This window comes from Anoplopoma fimbria, chromosome 5, assembly GCF_027596085.1.
Source record: "Anoplopoma fimbria isolate UVic2021 breed Golden Eagle Sablefish chromosome 5, Afim_UVic_2022, whole genome shotgun sequence".
NCBI lineage: Eukaryota > Metazoa > Chordata > Actinopteri > Perciformes > Anoplopomatidae > Anoplopoma > Anoplopoma fimbria.
This window is the reverse complement of record NC_072453.1, coordinates 12,782,454-12,800,256: the sequence shown is the minus strand read 5'-3', so window position 1 is coordinate 12,800,256 and position 17,803 is coordinate 12,782,454. Positions and strand designations below refer to the sequence as shown.

At 39.7% G+C, this 17,803-nt stretch overlaps 1 protein-coding gene across 3 annotated transcripts; it reads right to left on the bottom strand.

The window, feature by feature from the left end:
* Window positions 1-48: 48 nt before the first annotated feature.
* Window positions 49-17,021, bottom strand: a1cf (apobec1 complementation factor). Of its 3 annotated transcripts, none has more exons than XM_054598649.1 (13): window positions 16,941-17,021; window positions 13,199-13,349; window positions 12,784-12,918; window positions 12,578-12,708; window positions 11,861-12,099; window positions 9,840-10,004; window positions 8,467-8,564; window positions 8,228-8,365; window positions 7,134-7,278; window positions 5,841-6,079; window positions 4,790-4,926; window positions 4,338-4,492; window positions 49-2,594 (listed from the first exon to the last, which is right to left on the bottom strand). In XM_054598649.1, the coding sequence occupies exons 2-13, from the start codon at window positions 13,298-13,300 to the stop codon at window positions 2,440-2,442; spliced, it is 1,839 nt and encodes a 612-aa protein (XP_054454624.1). In that variant the 5' UTR covers window positions 13,301-13,349; window positions 16,941-17,021; the 3' UTR covers window positions 49-2,439. The 3 variants fall into 3 exon arrangements, with proteins under 3 accessions (XP_054454624.1, XP_054454625.1, XP_054454627.1); XM_054598650.1 differs by having other exon boundaries at window positions 5,841-6,055; XM_054598652.1 differs by having other exon boundaries at window positions 2,507-2,594; window positions 4,328-4,492.
* Between the last annotated feature and the right edge of the window lie 782 nt (window positions 17,022-17,803).

Below are 17,803 nucleotides of genomic sequence, written 5' to 3'. Positions count from 1 at the left end.
TAAAATATAAAATGTAGTGAAATAATGGGGACACCGTGGAGCCGCTGCTTCTTCAGATTGCTGTTAGTTTCTTTATTTTGGAAAGATTACGGAGCATGGAACATCACAATTCATCAAAGCAGATTCCTTTTATCATATGATACCCCACCAGAATACACACAATTCTCTCTGTTCATCACCGATTAGTGTTGATTCACTTTCACATTAGAGAATGCACAATAACTCTATACAAATAGCGTCTGGATATTTATTCCTGGTATAAAAATAAGTTCTAAGTGCTTCACACACTTTAATACTGTCTCTGCTTCAGCGTGTTCACAGCTCGGATGTTGTCGCGCGTCGTAAAACTCATAAAGAAACAGATATCATGTTGGACTGAAGGATCTGTCGTCATCGGTTACCATGGTGACAATGTCCCATTGTCTTAACTACAACACAACTCATCTTTCACTGGAAGAAAAACACTGCTGACCAAACTGTAGAGAGATTGCATGAGGAAACTAAACAGAATTTTGATTGGCTCAGAGTGATTCTCTTATTTGTGACCACAGTAATAACATCTCTTTCCTCATTGGATGCTTTAGGTTTATAAAACATAACTAAGATCAATATGATCTCACAGAAACATGTTAAATGACCACAACATCTTTACAGTGAGTCATGTGATGTGGCATGGAAACAATTTAACGTATAATCAACGAGTCAGGTTTAGAAAGAACATCATGGTCGGGCTTGAAATAAGAAGAATACATAAACATGTCTCTAACTCTACAACACTCTGAGACACGAACACCGGTCTCCAGGTGGAAGGTCCTGTGTTGGTTTGACTTCGTCCATCAGAAGTCTTCCTCACTCTTTATGCCACGTCTCTAACTCTGAGCGTTTGAATCGTGTGTCCATGACCACAAAGTTAATGTGCTGTTAAGAGGTCGTGGTCATTTCACGTATTTCTGTGAGATCAGTCTAATAAGATCTGACATAAAGTGAAGATATTGAAGACAGCAGGCTGCCTTAATACACTGCTCCTTGCTGTAATAAACAAAAGTAAATCTCTACAATTGATGTATTACCCACGTAATCGTAAACCAGGACAGGTGACGTTGAAAAAGAACAAGAAAGTCTGCGTAGGAAAGAGGTCAGGTGGGTCTAAAAACCTCAGTGTTACACAAAGGAGGCTGCTGTAAGTGTCCCAAGAGAAACCAGAAGTAAACGTTGATTTATTTATCACATAACTTATGTACTTATTTCAACCTGAACTCTGCAGAGGTTCCACAGATGCTCTGATCACTCGTTTTGCTGGACATTCAAAGGAGAATGCATGAAAAATAAACTAACTTTTTGTTGGAGTAAGAGATAGTTTTTATAATATCGGCGGTAGACATAAAGAACAACAACTATGAAGAAAATCTGGAGGTTGAATGTTCTCGTTTGTCGATCTGTAGAGAAGTTTTAGGCTCACAGCTGATCTTTCGTAAGGTAGAAGTAGAACAAACGTCACACCAAGTGAAAATACTTAAACATGCAGAAATATCAAGAAGAGAAACTCCCTGAAGAACAGTGGCGACCTGAAGCTGATGTTCCTGTTCTGAGTTTACATTCAGGAGTTTCTTTAAACGCTGGTTATAATTCATCTGTTTCATTCTTAAGTCCTAAAAAAGCTTCTGTCTTTCCTTGCGCATTGAGCACCTCACACAGGACGGCATGTACTCAAATGTTAAAGATGAGGGCGAAGAAGCTCAGGACACCACAATCTAAAAACTACATATTCACAGTTTGTAGAACCGCAAAGTCAAGAGTGCCTCAGTGACTAAAACAGGGCTTCCATTTGAGTTGCATTTCTACACTATTTTCAGACAGGGAAAACGCTGAAAGGGTCAAAAGGTAGTTTCCAATTGAAAGTCATTTGAAAAGAACTACAAATCCCAGTTATCTTAGAGGAAATAACGCAGGTTACAACAAAGCATAAAATAACTAAATCTATGCAGCTGATTGAGTTTTTGAATACTGTAAACATACTACTAGAAACATGCAAACAAACTAAAACTGCTAAAAAAACATGTACTGATCAAAAGAGTTCAAACCGCCAATCACAGGCCGCCTGTCAGCCACTTAGTCAATCACAGAATAATCACAGATTTGAATATTAGTCTAATTCATAGACGAATAACATGAAGAAAGCAAAAGATTTAACGGGCGAGAAATTTGTTACTAGGCAACTGGCAAGTCCCGAACAGTGTGCACGGAGGATTTGTCTTCGTGTAAAACCGGCAGCTTAAAGGTGCATTCCCACTATTCTGCTTTAGTTTCTGTGTCCTGATGAAGCTGACGAACGGAAAGGAACGAGTCCAGTCTGTTTCTGAAAACGTTAAACTGATTTTAAATGGCAGAATAAAGCAGTTTAGTGTGAACGCGTCTCTGGCTGTGAGAGACTTTACTCCTTTAGAAAACGCCGTATCCGTCAGAGTGACGTGTCGCCACAGCGAAGGCCGGGTATCCCTCGTAGGTGGTGTAAGCCGTCAAGTCCTGACCCAGAGACACAGCCTGCTTCAGCTGGGATGCCACCGCTGACGCCGCTGGGCTTGCCAGAGCGTAACCTGGAGAGAGACGAGACCAGAATCAATACGCTGTTTGGAGTCACACAGTTAAAGCTCCGACGACTCTACATGTCTCAATGTCTTCACTAACAAATGTTTTTTAGTTAAGTAAATGGAGGACTAAACACTGTTCAAAGAGACAAAGATCCTCAACAGCTGAAGAAGAAGAGAGGAAATAAGCTGACATTGAGTCAAAGAAACTAGTAGTTTAGATTTAAACAGGATCAGCTTCCTGTTTCAACAGTTTCACAATAACAGCAGCCTAGAACGAGCTGGAATTGCCTTTATCATAACTCGTCTTCAGACTTCACAGTAGAAACAAAAGGTTAGTCAAGGTTTGCAAACATCATTTAAACTAATCACAGTTTAAGCTAATTCAATCAATATTTACTGATCAATAGTCAAACTCATTCTACAGGATTCTCTCTGTCATGTGACACAAACTGTTTCATATGTAAATAAAACACCTGGAGTCTGAATGAGACTGTTTTTATCTGTAAGAGTAATTTTTATTGAAGTAGAAAATGTCATCATCAGCATAAAGGCTGATTAACAACAGTAGTGTAAATGTCCGCAGGTCATCAATCAGTAAGTATTGCGTGTTTAGTGTTTTCATGGTATTGCTCAGTATATATTTAATGATGCTGCAGTAAATACTTATTTTATTATTTTATTATTATTATTATCATTATTGGCCACTAGAGGGCGAATAACTCCACATTTAGCTGATCTGACATTGTCACCTTTTATACCACAGGCACGAGAAACACTCAATCATGATTGAAAAAGAAAAAACAAAGAATTTGTATTCATTCAACAGGAGAAGTAGTAGTAGTAATACTATTAGTAGTAGTCATTTTAGTAGCCGTATGTACTGCTGCAGTAGTAAGAGGAAGAGCAGTAGAAAAGCAGTAGAATTAGTAGTGGTAATATTAGCAGTAGTGGCTGGCTCAGGTTTATAGTTAGGACTGGTTCAGGTTTATAGTTAGGGCTGGTTCAGGTTTATAGTTAGGGCTGGTTCAGGTTTATAGTTAGGGCTGGTTCATGTTTATAGTTAGGACTGGTTCAGGTTTATAGTTAGGACTGGTTCAGGTTTATAGTTAGGACTGGTTCATGTTTATAGTTAGGGCTGGTTCATGTTTATAGTTAGGACTGGTTCATGTTTATAGTTAGGGCTGGTTCAGGTTTATAATTAGGGCTGGTTCAGGTTTATAGTTACAACTGGTTCAGGTTATTATTTAGGGCTGGTTCAGGTTTATAGTTAGGACTGGCTTTTTTATTGGAGTTTTTCCTGTTCCGATGTGAGGGTCCTGGTACAGAGGATGTTGTATGTTGTACAGATTTTAAAGCACTCTGAGGAAAATTTGTGATTTCGGGCTATACAAATACATTTAAGTAAAAATGAATTGATAATGTATGTTTTCACCCTGATTCACTGATATGCTCTTAATATAAAGGATTCATGATTAGAATTTATATGTCACAAACTAGTTGGTTATCGTTCAAACATGATAATGCTCCTGGCAGGTTACTGATGTCAGTTGTAGATCATCTGAAACCAGACTGATAACCTGGAAGCAGAGCAGGAGCTCCTTGTTAGAACCACCATTATGTAAACCAGTTTAAAGTGTAAGCTTCATGTTGTCTCTAGTTTTGGTTCTGGTCCAGCATGGTGTGTGTTAGTCTGTTAGTGGTTTGGTTATGTGGAGAGTTAGTTGGCTTTGGGTACGGACCTTCACATACCTGGGAAGGCTACCGAGGCCACGGCGGCGGCAGTAGCACAGCCGGCGTCGGCGGCGCCCTCCGTCTGCAGGCCGAGCGTCTGCAGAGTGTGCTCTGCCGCATGAACTTTAGCTTCTTCTACGGCCGCACACAGCTTACCAGGCGTGAAGGGATGTCTGCGGGGAGAAACAAACAATGTGAGAATAGCTAGATGATATAGAATAACTGTTCATATAAATGTATCATGGGAAAAATCACAGTGAACTGAAGCTTGTTCTACTATTCTGTATTAACGAAGAAAAACACCTCATGTGTGCAAACCAACATTTCAACAGTCTTAAAGGAACAGTGTGTCAGATTTGGTGCCATCTAGTAGTTGAGCGCCAGATTACAACCAACTGAATATAATTTTGTTCACTCCTCCTCCTCCTAAAGTCTAGTAGTAGTAGTAGTAGTAGTGGCAGTATTCTTACACATTGGGGTACTGGGTAGCCAGAGCTGGTATGGTGATCTTGTAGAGGAAGAGTTGTCTCTGGTCCGGACCGATGGCAGAGTGGAGCTGATAGACGGGCTGACCCCAGTTATTCTTCTGACACAACTCCTGCAGAACCTGGAGACAGAAAGACACGTAGAGAGACAGACAGACAGAGAGGGAGACAAACAGATATACAGAGAGACAGACAGACATGCGGAGAGACAGACAGAGAGAGAGACAGACAGAGACAGAGAGACAGACAGACATACAGAGAGACAGACAGAGAGAGACAGACAGAGTTCAGACTGGTTCTCATGGTGGAACAAAACATTCAGTTGGTGTTCAGTCTTTCCGGTTGGTCCTTGAAGAACATAAGTTATTGACTTCTACAAATACAAAGTAGCTGTTAGGACCGGCTGTCTGAACATGGCCGACCTCCTTCACTGAAACCTTCAGTTTGGATTCACGTCATCAAAGTCAACGAAACAACTGCAAAACTTAATATCTGCAGCGGGAACTCCTGACCCAGTATCACTACTCCTCTTCTTAAATCGTGAGCTACTGTCCAGTGGTCTTTTGCTAACGGTGAGAACTTCGGACGACCTTCTGCTGCTGGTCTGGTGCTAACGGTGAGAACTTTAGAGAACCTTCTGCTGCTGGTCTGGTGCTAACGGTGAGAACTTTAGAGAACCTTCTGCTGCTGGTCTGGTGCTAACGGGGAGAACTTCAGACGACCTGCTGCTGCTGGTCCTCTGAAGTTCTGAGAGCTGCAGCAGAACAGCATCCATTCCACCTTCAGCTAATGTGCAGAGCATTCTGTATGTAGAAAATCTGACTTTTATCCATTAGATGCTATCTGAATGACAAAATAGAATCAATACTGTTTTTCCTCTGTCTTTAACCCTGGTTCATATTACCCCCCCCCCCCCCCCAGGTAACACTTTGGTGAGTACAATGTTATGTTGGACAAACCACAGAAATAAGACCATAGTTGAAGTGAGCGGGTCCTTCAGGAGGACTAGTCCTGGTTCTTAGGAGTGTTCTGTTACCTGTGTTGCAGGTTTGATGGCGGCGGCCTTCAGGCTCATGGCGGCCGGGTTCATGGGGGTGAGCTCCATGCCTGGCAGCAGGTCGTACAGCTTCTCCTCCGCCTGCTTGTCCGCCTTCAGGCCATAGGAGGCGCCGCCGGCTCCACCCATGACTCCGAGCCCGGCGGTGTAGGCCAGGTAGCCCCGCCCGCCCAGCCCCCGCACCCCCGCAGCCCCTACAGGTACAGTCATGTAAATTTCTACAGGAGATCGAAAAGGCAGTGAAATCAATCAAATTACCGGAAATCAACCGGGAAGAAGAATCAGACAATTATCAGTGAAGACAACAGTACATCTGTCCTGCTTCTACAGCTCATGATTCCGAGTCCAATGTTACATTTAAATGTGCTGCATCTTTCAGATTTAATGTTGATCAATGAAGTTCTCTTGATTCAGTGGATCATATTTAAAACAATATTCAGGCAAACAAAGAGTTTGGAGACAACATTCTTTATAGTTGGGTGATCTTGATTTGATTCAGTTCAGATCCTGACAATTAGATTACTGATGAACTGACGATAGGAAAATCGCGTCCATCTTAGTTTCCGTTGCCATGATTGTCATCTTTTCAGTTCTCACATTACGTCCCTTTCTCCTGAAAATGACCTTCACATGCAACTAAACTGCATTCTTAATAACGTTCTGAGGGAAAGGTAGTTTCTCCTGGATTATGGTTGCAGTTTGAAACCATTTGAATCAGTTTAAAAAACATATATTTTTTTTAATTTGTGTTCTTTACAGTTTTAAACATGTTTGTAAATTCAAACCAAACAAATCAAAATTAATTTGTCATGTTATTTAAGTTATTGACATAAAACAAGTCACACAGGACACAAACAGCTGTCACCCGGGTGAAAGTCCTGTTTGTCCCTTCATGGACTTCCATTAGAGACTTATTTGTGATGCATTAAAAACAAAAGTAATCCGGTAGAAATACATTTCCCTTTGATTGTGATTTTAATTTTTTTTAGGAAACCAGGCTGCACATTTACAGTTTACAATAATAACAGCTTATTTAATTTTATGAAAATTCACAGTAATTTAAGAAAAAGTGCTTCTTGATTTCAAAGAGAACCAGATCGATCAGAAATCCATTTGATGTAGAAACGTCAACAGTTTTTTAACAGACAGCAGCAGTTTTCTTCACTCAATGTTATTTATTAATGAAGAACAGCTGAGAGGAAGCTCAGATTTATTAAGAAGAAAAAGGCTTGATCCTTTTTATTGCCAGTTTAAGATTCAGTCGGTCCTCACCTCTGACAGACGGCGTCCTGATAAGACCTCGACCTCCAACGTGAGCTTTGGTCGCCGGGAAGCGGAACTGACTTGGTATGGCGGTGTAGGCCTGGGGGGCGTAAAAGACGGGTGGACCGAGGTACGCCGCTGAGGGGTCATACACCTGGAGGAGGAGGATAAATATCTCAACAGTGACCTGATGGATCGACTCTACATTCATGTTCCGCAGAGGATGAACCGTATTAACTTTCATCTAGCGCCATCATCAGGTCAACAAGTTAATGTGTGCAACACTTTGGCAGAACTAAAGACACAGTGATGTTAAAAGTGATGAATAAAAAAAGTTAATTGTAGTTGAGTCCTTGAATGCAACACAATCACTGTTGAATATAAATGCAGGAGCTTTTCAGTCTCTGAGGGGGTCAAAGTGCATGCTATGTTATATTTAATTCTTAAATACATTTTGAGGGATTCTCCTGGATTATGGTCGCAGTTTTAAACAGTTTTAGCAGTTTGAAATGTTTTTAATGTTGTCAAATAAAAGCAAAACTTCTTGGTTAGTTTTAGTTATGGATGTAATTAAAATAAGTCAACTTTGACTCTTGGGGTTTCAAACGGGACACAAACAGCTGTCTCCTGAATGAAAGTCCTGTGTTTGTTTGACCCAACTGAGTTGTAACCCATCACTGTGTCCTTCAATGTAACTCAAGCTTTCATCAAGATGAAGCAGCTCTTCGGTCACCGAGTGGTCACAGTACATGCTATATTACTGCAACATCCCGGGTTTCATTCCGCCTTGGGACCTTGTTGTTTATCATAGATCCTCTCTCCAACCTATTAACAGTCTCTGTCTATAAAACTGTCAAAGAAACTTTCAAAAAAATAAATGTGGCTTGTAAATACATGACCATTTATTTCACCCCCCAAACCTTTTAAAGCTCCTAAATATTCACTCCTAACTGTGAATGTTCCTGCTTCCTCCGTCATAATGAAAGTACAGACGAGGTCTTTCCATTCCTGTCTCTCAGATGCCCTGCATGAAGCACCAGGAGTCCTCCTACAGGACCCACATGGACCTGGTGTTGGAGGTGGTGGTGTGTTCAGGGTCCTACCTGTCCCAGAGTGTAGGCGGCGTAGTCGGTCTGGAGCAGAGATGCTCCACGTCCTCCCGTCCCTCTGGTGTAACGGACGTAGCTGTCCTTGTCCACCGGCTTGGCAAGCGTCACCTCGATGGGAGAGCCGTCCACCAACTGGAGGGAGGACAACGAAATACCGTATTCAGAACTTTTACTTAAGTTGAGGTACTAATACCACACTGAAAATACTCCACTACAAGTAGAAGTCGTCTAACCTTGCCGTTGAGGGTGTTCATGGCATTGATGGCGTCCTCTCTCTGAGTGAAATGGACAAAGGCGTAGTCTCTGATCTTCTTCACACGCTCCACTGAACCTGCAACGCAACAAACTCCTTAAAGGTCAAGTTCTGGTCTTTATTTTGTCTTTATTCAGCCTTCTGGAGCTGCAACGTTCAGCCTGCAGAATCACAGTTCAACATGTGGACCGTTTAAGTACCTGTTAATATTCAGTTCTGTTAATATTCACATTTGTAACAGTTTCATTTAGTTTAGTTTTTCTTTGAACATTAAATAGCATTACACACTTAACTAATAAATACGGCATAATTTAAATTAATCATGTAAAGATAAAATAAAGAAAAGACAATTTGACATTATGGTTAAAAAGTTATTTATTTATTAACTGTTCTCTTAATGTTTATGATATCTGAGGAAAAAAACTGTTCATGTCTATAAAAAAGAAGATGAAGATTATTATTATTATTTGAAGAAGCTGCTTAAATATTACAGAGACAGGAAGTGGTAAGAATAAAGACAGTGACGTTTCCTGGACAGACGGAACGAACGCCTCTTGAGAATTAGGATTAAATTATAAAATTATTAGTGTAATATATATCAGATTAAACAAAATTAAGATTATCAAGGTAATAATCAACTTGGTGATTTGATCCACAGTTTAGGACCGAATTAATTTTTTTACATATTTGCATAACCTTTGTCCAACTAATGTTGTGAAATTTGACTTTAAATTTTTGTATTAAATATAAATGTTTTTAGATGAAACCAACTTGCAACTTTCACCAATTCCTAAATTGTATTCTAAGTAAGAGGAAATCTGTATGTGATAAAATCAATATGAAAAAATCAGCAAACACAATGTGTAAAGTCTTGCAAACTGACAAACAATCATGATAAAAAATAATTTGTCCTGAAAATAGATCCTGGTGGGATGCCAGCCTCCCTCCAAGGTTAGATTGATGTTCATTCATTCATGGTGGTTTATTGTTTCCTGTTTTATTCTGAAATACTCACCTTGACTGTCCTTTAAGATAACTTCCTGTCTTCCTGCATGTTTGATTGCAACTAAAACTAACTAAAACTTTCTTCACTTTCCATCCCGAGTCACAGTGCAGGTCTATTTACTGCAATGTCACAGGTTCAATTCTGGCTTTGGGACCTTGTTGTATGTCAAACTCGTCTGTCTCTGTCTCAACACCGTCCTCTGTTAAATAAACGTAAGAATGCCAAAATAATAATCTAATGTGAAGTCCTAAATTATTCAGTTATTTATTGGTCAGTTTTACGTCCACGTTGGTGCATTCAAGGCCACAGCGACGTCTGAGTTTTGTTTTTGCTGTGTTCTGCAGTACCTGGTTTGAGGCTGTTGAACTCCTTCTCGATGGTCTCCTCGGTGGTCTGCAGCATCAGGTTCCTGACGTACAGGATCTTGACGGTTGCCATGGTATCCTCGTCCACCTCCACCTCAGGCTCCGCCCAGTCCACGGCGATGGCGTGACCCCACAGCTGAATACGACCTGAGAGACAAGACAGGTAGGTTTCATTTAGTATGTTTAGCAATAGTCCGGTACAATCATTTTATCACTTCTTTTAAACATTTAAAAATTAAACTTCGTTCATATGTGGCCAGTTCTTCAATAAAAAATTATAAAAAACATCAATATGTGAGTGAAGCTGACTCCAACTCTCGTTTTCTCAAATTAAATAGATGTTGACGCTCAGTAACACTTATAAACCATCACTGATAAAGTCAAAGATTCAAAGTTCATTAAACTTTAGTTGACAGTTATTTCACTTTTTACAAACTATTCTGATTAAACACATTTCACAAAAGCTTTATTAACATAATCAACATTAACTTCTACTTTTCTCACTCCGTTATTCCCGTTTTATTTTTTCTATTCAGCTTGTTTTAATGCATTTTCCTGATGTCTAGACATTCATAAATTAAAGAATGATAAACTGATTTTTAATTCAGTAGTTGTGTACTTGTTTAGTTTACAGAGAGCATTGAACTGAACCAAACATTGTGTACTTGGCACCAACCCGTGTACTATTACACATGTGGTAGTATTCTCCACCTGAAAACACTTGTGACCCAACATGACTCAGCATCTGCAGTTTATTCGGCTGTGGTGTAGTGGAGAGCAAGGTAGTTCTCCAATCAGAGGGTCGGTGGTTCGATACCCAGCTTCAGCAGTCGATGTGTCCTTGGGCAAGACACTTAACCCCAAGTTGCTCCCGAAGGCTTGCCATCGGTGTGGATTGGATGTTGCATGAATGTTAGTTAGAGTCTGATGGTGGCACCTTGCATGGTAGCCCTGTCATCAGTGTGTGAATGGGTGAATGATATGCAATATACTACTGATTGTAAGTCGCTTTGGATAAAAGCGTCTGCTAAATGACATGTAATGTAATGTAATGTAATGTAATGTAATGTAATGTATTCGGTCCGGCTTCTTGTTGCACAAATCATCTTCCTGTGTGGAACCAATAAAACGGTTTCTCAATCTGATCACCGAGGCTCTCTGCTTTATCAGAGCGCTTAACATCAAGTTTGTCCATGAAGTGTTTCCTAACACACAGAGTCAGAATATGATGACTGTGTAGAGCTTCAGGTAACGAACACACTGGAACCAGCAGGAAACACGCAGCTGTAGATGTGTTTGAGGTTATTTCTGGTGGTAAAGTTCTTCATCCTATCAGAGCTCTTCTTCTTCATCTGGTGAATCCCTGCTTACAGACTAAATGTGGACTTTGACATGTTTTACATGTTTACCTATGTTTTGCACTTCAAGGGTTAATGTTGGTACAAAAATAACAAGTAAGCAAAAGCAGAAAAAAGTATTCTAAATTGTAGAATATATAAATAAAATAAACTAAGAAGTAAAATAACACAAATTTGGCAGATCTCCAAAGGCAGATGATGAGCAAAAACACGTTCAACTTTAGTTTCGAGCCTCGACTTTGAAACAGCCAGAAAGATCTGATGTTGCATTATAAGAGGTTAACATTTCTGCAATATATATTTGGGTCCAGGCCCAGAGGTGCTTTAAAAGTGATCAGTTAAATCTTAAAATCAATCAATCAATCAATAACATTAACATGTTGTCATCAGGTCAACATGTTAATGTGTCCCATAATTTGTTCATGACCAGACACCTGCAGAACTAAAGACATTCATCAGTGTTGATTAGCAAATGTTAGCATGCTTAGCTAAGATGGTGACCATGTCTAAGTATCGGCTGCTAATAAGCAGAATGATGAAGTTAGCATTCAGACCAAAGCAGCGCTGTGTCTAGTTCTCAGAAGATCCCTGATTTTAAACCCAATAATTCCTGACTTTAATTGGTTGTGAATGTTTGGTTTCTACCTGGCAGCAGTTTTCGGCGGGCCATGGCGGCCGCTCGGTGGCTCTCGTACTCGACGAAGGCAAAGCCTCGGTTCTTGGACTTGTCGGCGGCGCTGGGGTACACGATGACGTCCACCACCCCATCGGTGACCTTCCTCATCTCGGACAGGATCTCCTCGCGCTTCTTGGTTTTGGGAATCCCGCCCACAAACAGGCGGCAGTTGTCGACGCTGGCACAAACTCCGAGGAGGCGGCCGTTTCTGCGGGACGGAAGAGGAACACAAGAGTCGGATGGTTTTCTATGTATCAGGTGGTTGCTAGAGGGTTTCTGTTGTTAGGTGTGATGATGATGATGATGATGATGAGGATGGTCTGGTTCGCAGCCTTTTTATTATCAGATGGTTGTGGTCTTGTTACATGTTGGCTTGATATTTACTTGGTGCTCAGGATGGTGGCTAGGCTGTTGCTAGGTTGCTGCTAGAGTATTTGTATGGTTGCTGTGGTGTTTCTTGGTTTTTGACTGTTCTTTGTTACGGCAGTGTTTCTACTAGTTTAAGCTCATTAGCATTTCTATGTGACAGAGGAGACTTTAAGAAGGATCACCAGCCTGCTGAGGAGTTTAAACACGTAATCGGTCTACAATGATGATGCATGCTAAGGTCAGTCTCAGCCCCACTGATGCGTCTTGTGTGCGTTGAGTTGTGGAGTGTTGGTGTTAGAAAACAAACAAACCCTGACCTGATCTCGTAGTTGTTGAGCTGCTTCATGGCTGTTTTGGCTTCCTGTTTGGTGCCAAAGGTGACGAAGGCGTAACCTCTGTTGTTCCCACTAAAGTCCATCATCATCCTCACCTCGTAGATCGTACCAAACTGGAGACAGGAGGAGAGCTGTGAGAACGGCATGCTGATTTAAACAACATGTTATAATGTAGACACAATCTGCACCTTCTCACACAGTGGAACCAGTTCGTCTTCAAACAGATCTCTCGGTAGTTTCCCCACAAAGATCTCGCTGCCTCTCTCTGGTGGCGGTCCGTCCCAGCCGGGCGGTGGTCCACCGTACCGCCGCTGGCCGTTCTCCTGAAACAAATGATGATTAGAAAAATGTGCACCATAGTTCATTTTGTGGAAACTCATCTGAGGATCAAGGGTTATGTAGAACCAGTAACTTGTTCTTTAGTAAACTAAAGAAGAAGAATCTTCTTTGTTTTGCACTTTTGTTTATGGATATTCCACACATGACATTTGCAGGACACACACATACAGTATATTGCGTTGGAAGCTCGACCTTATTATTAAATGGCACCTTCATGCATGTTGAAGAACAAAATGAACAACGCTGTGTCATGATGTTTCCTACCTGCTGCAGTTGGTATCCTGTGCGTTGCATTAGTGCCCGCAGTGCGGCCTCCTTCTGCGTCCCCGCCAGTCCGTCCTCGCCTGCTTTCTGATTGGATTCCATTGGGTGTGATTGACAGCGATACGTAAATCAGGGAAATTAGGGGTGCTCACTGGAAAACGACAAAAACAATTTATTATTTTCTGTGTCCATGAAACTCTGAATCTGTCTCTCAACCTTTGTAGCTTCTTCATGTGCTGACAAGTTACATCCAACATTTTCTGGCGACTGGGTTGACAGTTCAGTCGCTGCCCTTGAGCAAGGCCTTTCACCCACGACTGCTCCAGTGAAGCCGCCCAGTGTCCAACAGATCAGACGATGGTTATACTGGGCAGCTACCAGTTTAAATGGTTCTTACTGTGTCCTATTCCCAAAACTGTGAGGTAAAGAAACATGTCCCTCGTTGTGTCCACAGTGAGACTGTGTGTCCTCACAGAGCTGGACTCTGTTTTCCTGCTCTGGACCACTGATACCAGTCGTGTTTTGAAGTGAGCAGCAGAGAGGTCAAGGTCTGTCCTGTAATCATTTACAGACTGCAGCCGGAGTCTCCGTCTCACCGACTCACTGAGTGGAAACATACAAGGCCTCACTCACTACGTTTCTGTCCTTCTAAACTTGTGAGACCTTCAATGACAGAAAACCTCCTTTTTGCTGAAACACAAACCTGAACCTGAAACCCTAAAATCAAGCTTCATGGCTCCAACAACAATATGGAAGTGAGGACGGGACTTAATGTCCTCACTTTGTACTATTACAACAAATTCATCCTTTATCATGTTGGTCATGAGCACCACACACACACACACACACACACACACACACACACACACACACACACACACACACACACACACACACACACACACACACACACACACACACACACACACACACACACACACACACACACACACACTTGTAAACAGACACACTCCTAAGTGGCCACTTAAAGCTAACCCTTTGAACCTTAAAGAAAGGTTGATATAATCAGTGTAATGATAAACAGCCTGCTGCTGCATCTTCACTGCATTCATTAGCATGGAGATCACACACACACACACAGAGACAAACACACACACACACACACTCTTTCTTTCTGTTGAATTTCAAAGAGAAGCTCAGCGACGTGATCTCGTCTCTACTCGTCATGTTGAAATGAGAGATGAGCTCTTCACATCAGAGAGGGAGGGAGGAGAGACAAAAGACAACAGATAGACCAAGAGGTCAAAGGTCATGAGAAGAAGACGACGATGAAGATTATGATGATGATGACAGCCGCAAACACACACCGTTTCTTTGCTCGCTCTAAACACATTTGAATCGGCTGAATTCAGACTCTATACATTTTATTTTCTCTTCCTTTTGTTTCTCTGACGTCTGAAAATGTGTTTAAACCCAAATAAAAAACGTTACTGAAGCAAAATATTAAAAAGTATTATCAGCAAAATGAAATTTAACTATCAAAAGTATTCATTATTCACAATGTAATATTATTATAGAATATTATAATATTCTGCATAATAAAATATGACAGTATTTTAGTGTTGCAAGGTGTTTTTGTGGAGACACTTTATATGCTTTGTGTACTACTAGGTAAATAAGTAGTAAAGTACTGCATCATATCATGTTTTAATGTAGAAAGTAATTATAACTGACCAATAGATGTAGTGCAGTAAAAAGAGCAATTACCTCTGAGAGGTAGTTAAAGTATATATATACAGTATATATATATACATTTTTAGAATGTGGCTGCTAAGGAAGCAGAGACGGTAGAAGTTGAACAGGTTCAGATGAGCTGAGAGTCGGCTGGTGGAAATCCACCAATCAATACTGCTGACACACACACACTCACACACTATGATTTTCATTAACCAATGAACAATTTTCCTCCCAAAACAAGAAAAAAAAAAATCATTTTTTAGTTCAAACATCATTTATTTAATTAACGTTAATATGGAAAAAGAGAAGCTGTAATCTATGGAAGCCCAGTTGTGCCAAAACATGAAGACGAAAAACAAGAAAACATGAAAATTTACAAGTGATAAAAAAACCTAATGTAAAGTCCAAACAAATGAGATATTAAGTCAAAATAAATGATCAGATGTTAATTCAAAATTTTTACTTTGTAAGTAAAATATTTATTCATTACCTTTAGACTTTAGCCCCGCCCTCCCCACAGCTATGATTGACAGTTAGTCATCTCCTAGGATTCCCAGCATGCCTTTCCAACAAATGCCTTATCGTCATGTTTCTCCCCCACATTAATCTTACGTTAAGTCAGTTTATAATTTATTTTCTATCTCATTAACAACAAAGACTGTCTATTAAATTAAGTTAGATTCCAACTGTTTGTCTTACGTTTATATAGAAACAAAAAATAAACTGTTTATAACGAACTCCATTTAATCTATTTGTCACTAAAACTCCATCTGTAAACGTTCTCAGAACAAAATATTTTCCTGTCGTCATTTTACTATTTATTTATTGTATTTGTTCATAGAGCATTAATTTATTTATTTATTGAACTATTAAAAGTTTAATGTATATATGTACATATTTATATTTGCATACATGTACACATGGATATTGTGTGTACTATGTATGTACAATGTTTATACTAAATGGTGCATAATAATATGTTTATGAGTGGTTCTTCTATTATATTTAACTTTTTAAACCAATTTAAATGTCTCTTTATTTAAATTATTTTAGTTTTAAAGCCTTTTTAAACACTTTGCGTTGTCGTTTTGTTCAGAGCTGCTGAACGTCTCTTATATTATTAATTATAAAAACTAGACAGACAAACATAAATGTCTCTTCTTTCTTGCTCTTTTGTATTTTCTATTTAAACATTTATAACCCATTAAATTTCACACAAACCTAAATTATTTATTTCCAAGAATACTAGAGTACATTTTAATAATATTAATAATATAAAAGTATTACAAATACTATACATATTTATTTTTAATACCTAAAATATATTGTTCTTATGATAAAATTGTTCTTTTACTATAGTTTTGTCAAGAAAGCAGAACTTTTACTTGTAACATAGTTGTGGCAAATATCATCTATGTCATTCATTATGATGAAACTTCTTATATAATTATGTATAATTATTATGAATGTAACTAAATATATAAATAAACAAGACTTTATATAAAAGACATTTAAATTAGATATTAAAAGTAAAACAAAACAGAAACACATCATTAAACAATAAAAACTTCACAGAAAATCCAATTACATTGAATGTATCTTGATCATATTTCTGTAATTAGTTCTTAAAATGTTATAAATACTTGAATTTAGTTTTTGATTTAAAGGAAGGAATCTGAATACTTCTTCAACAATTGCTAATATGATCTTTAAGGTATTTATATTCATAATATATTTACACACACACACACACACACACACACACACACACACACACACACACACACACACACACACACACACACACACACACACACACACACGCTGTCTTGTCTGTCCATTATACTTCATGTTAATGTTCCTCGGCCTGTTTGTTCAGTTAGCCATGTTTAGCCTTTCTGCTACTGTTCAACAGACACCAGCGAAGAAGAGGGGTCGAACGACACTCACTTTACAGTCTCTCTCTCTCTCTCTCTGGTTATGGCTTAAAAACAACAAAATAATAAATCTTTGTTTCTTTTGAATGAAAAACAGAAAAACTCACCTGAGCAATTTCAGAGATCACCTCCCTCCGATCAGAGCTGTGTCATTCTGAGGGCCGAGTGTGTGACTGTGTGTGTGTGTGTGTGTGTGTGTGTGTGTGTGTGTGTGTGTGTGTGTGTGTGTGTGTGTGTGTGTGTGTGTATGTGATCACATCATATCAAACTCCAAAGGTTCACTGTCTTGGTGTTAGCTTTACGAGCCGGCCAACGTTAATCTTTAACCTGCTGCTATCTGTGGACACACACGCACACACACACACACACACACACACACACACACACACACACACACACACACACACACACACACACACACACACACACACACACACACACACACACACACACATATGCAAAAAGAGAGATGTAGCAAACACACACATCCAGCAGGACTACATATGTGTGTGTTGCAGGAGGCCTTTGACCGACAGTCACTATCTGGATCAGAGTGCTCTGCAAAGGTCTCTTCACCTACAAAAACACACACACACAACACACACACACACACACACACACACACACACACACACACACACACACACACACACACACACACACACACACACACACACACAGGGGGAACATGGCAGCTGTTACACGGCAGATTTGCGCATTTGCCTCTTTCTTCTGTCAACCTCCTCTTGGTTAAATAAAGGTTTAATACAATAACATTAAAACGCTCCACTCACTCATTTGTTCTGTTGACTCTGATCACATGATGAAGTCTCAATGATGCATTTTCATTAGAATCCTCCAGAAGGTTCTGTTTTGTCCAGTTACGTAACCGAACTCTTACTTTCGTCATGAGATGAAGATGTTGTGATTATTATTACTTTATTGATGATATGATGATGTTGTTGTGTTT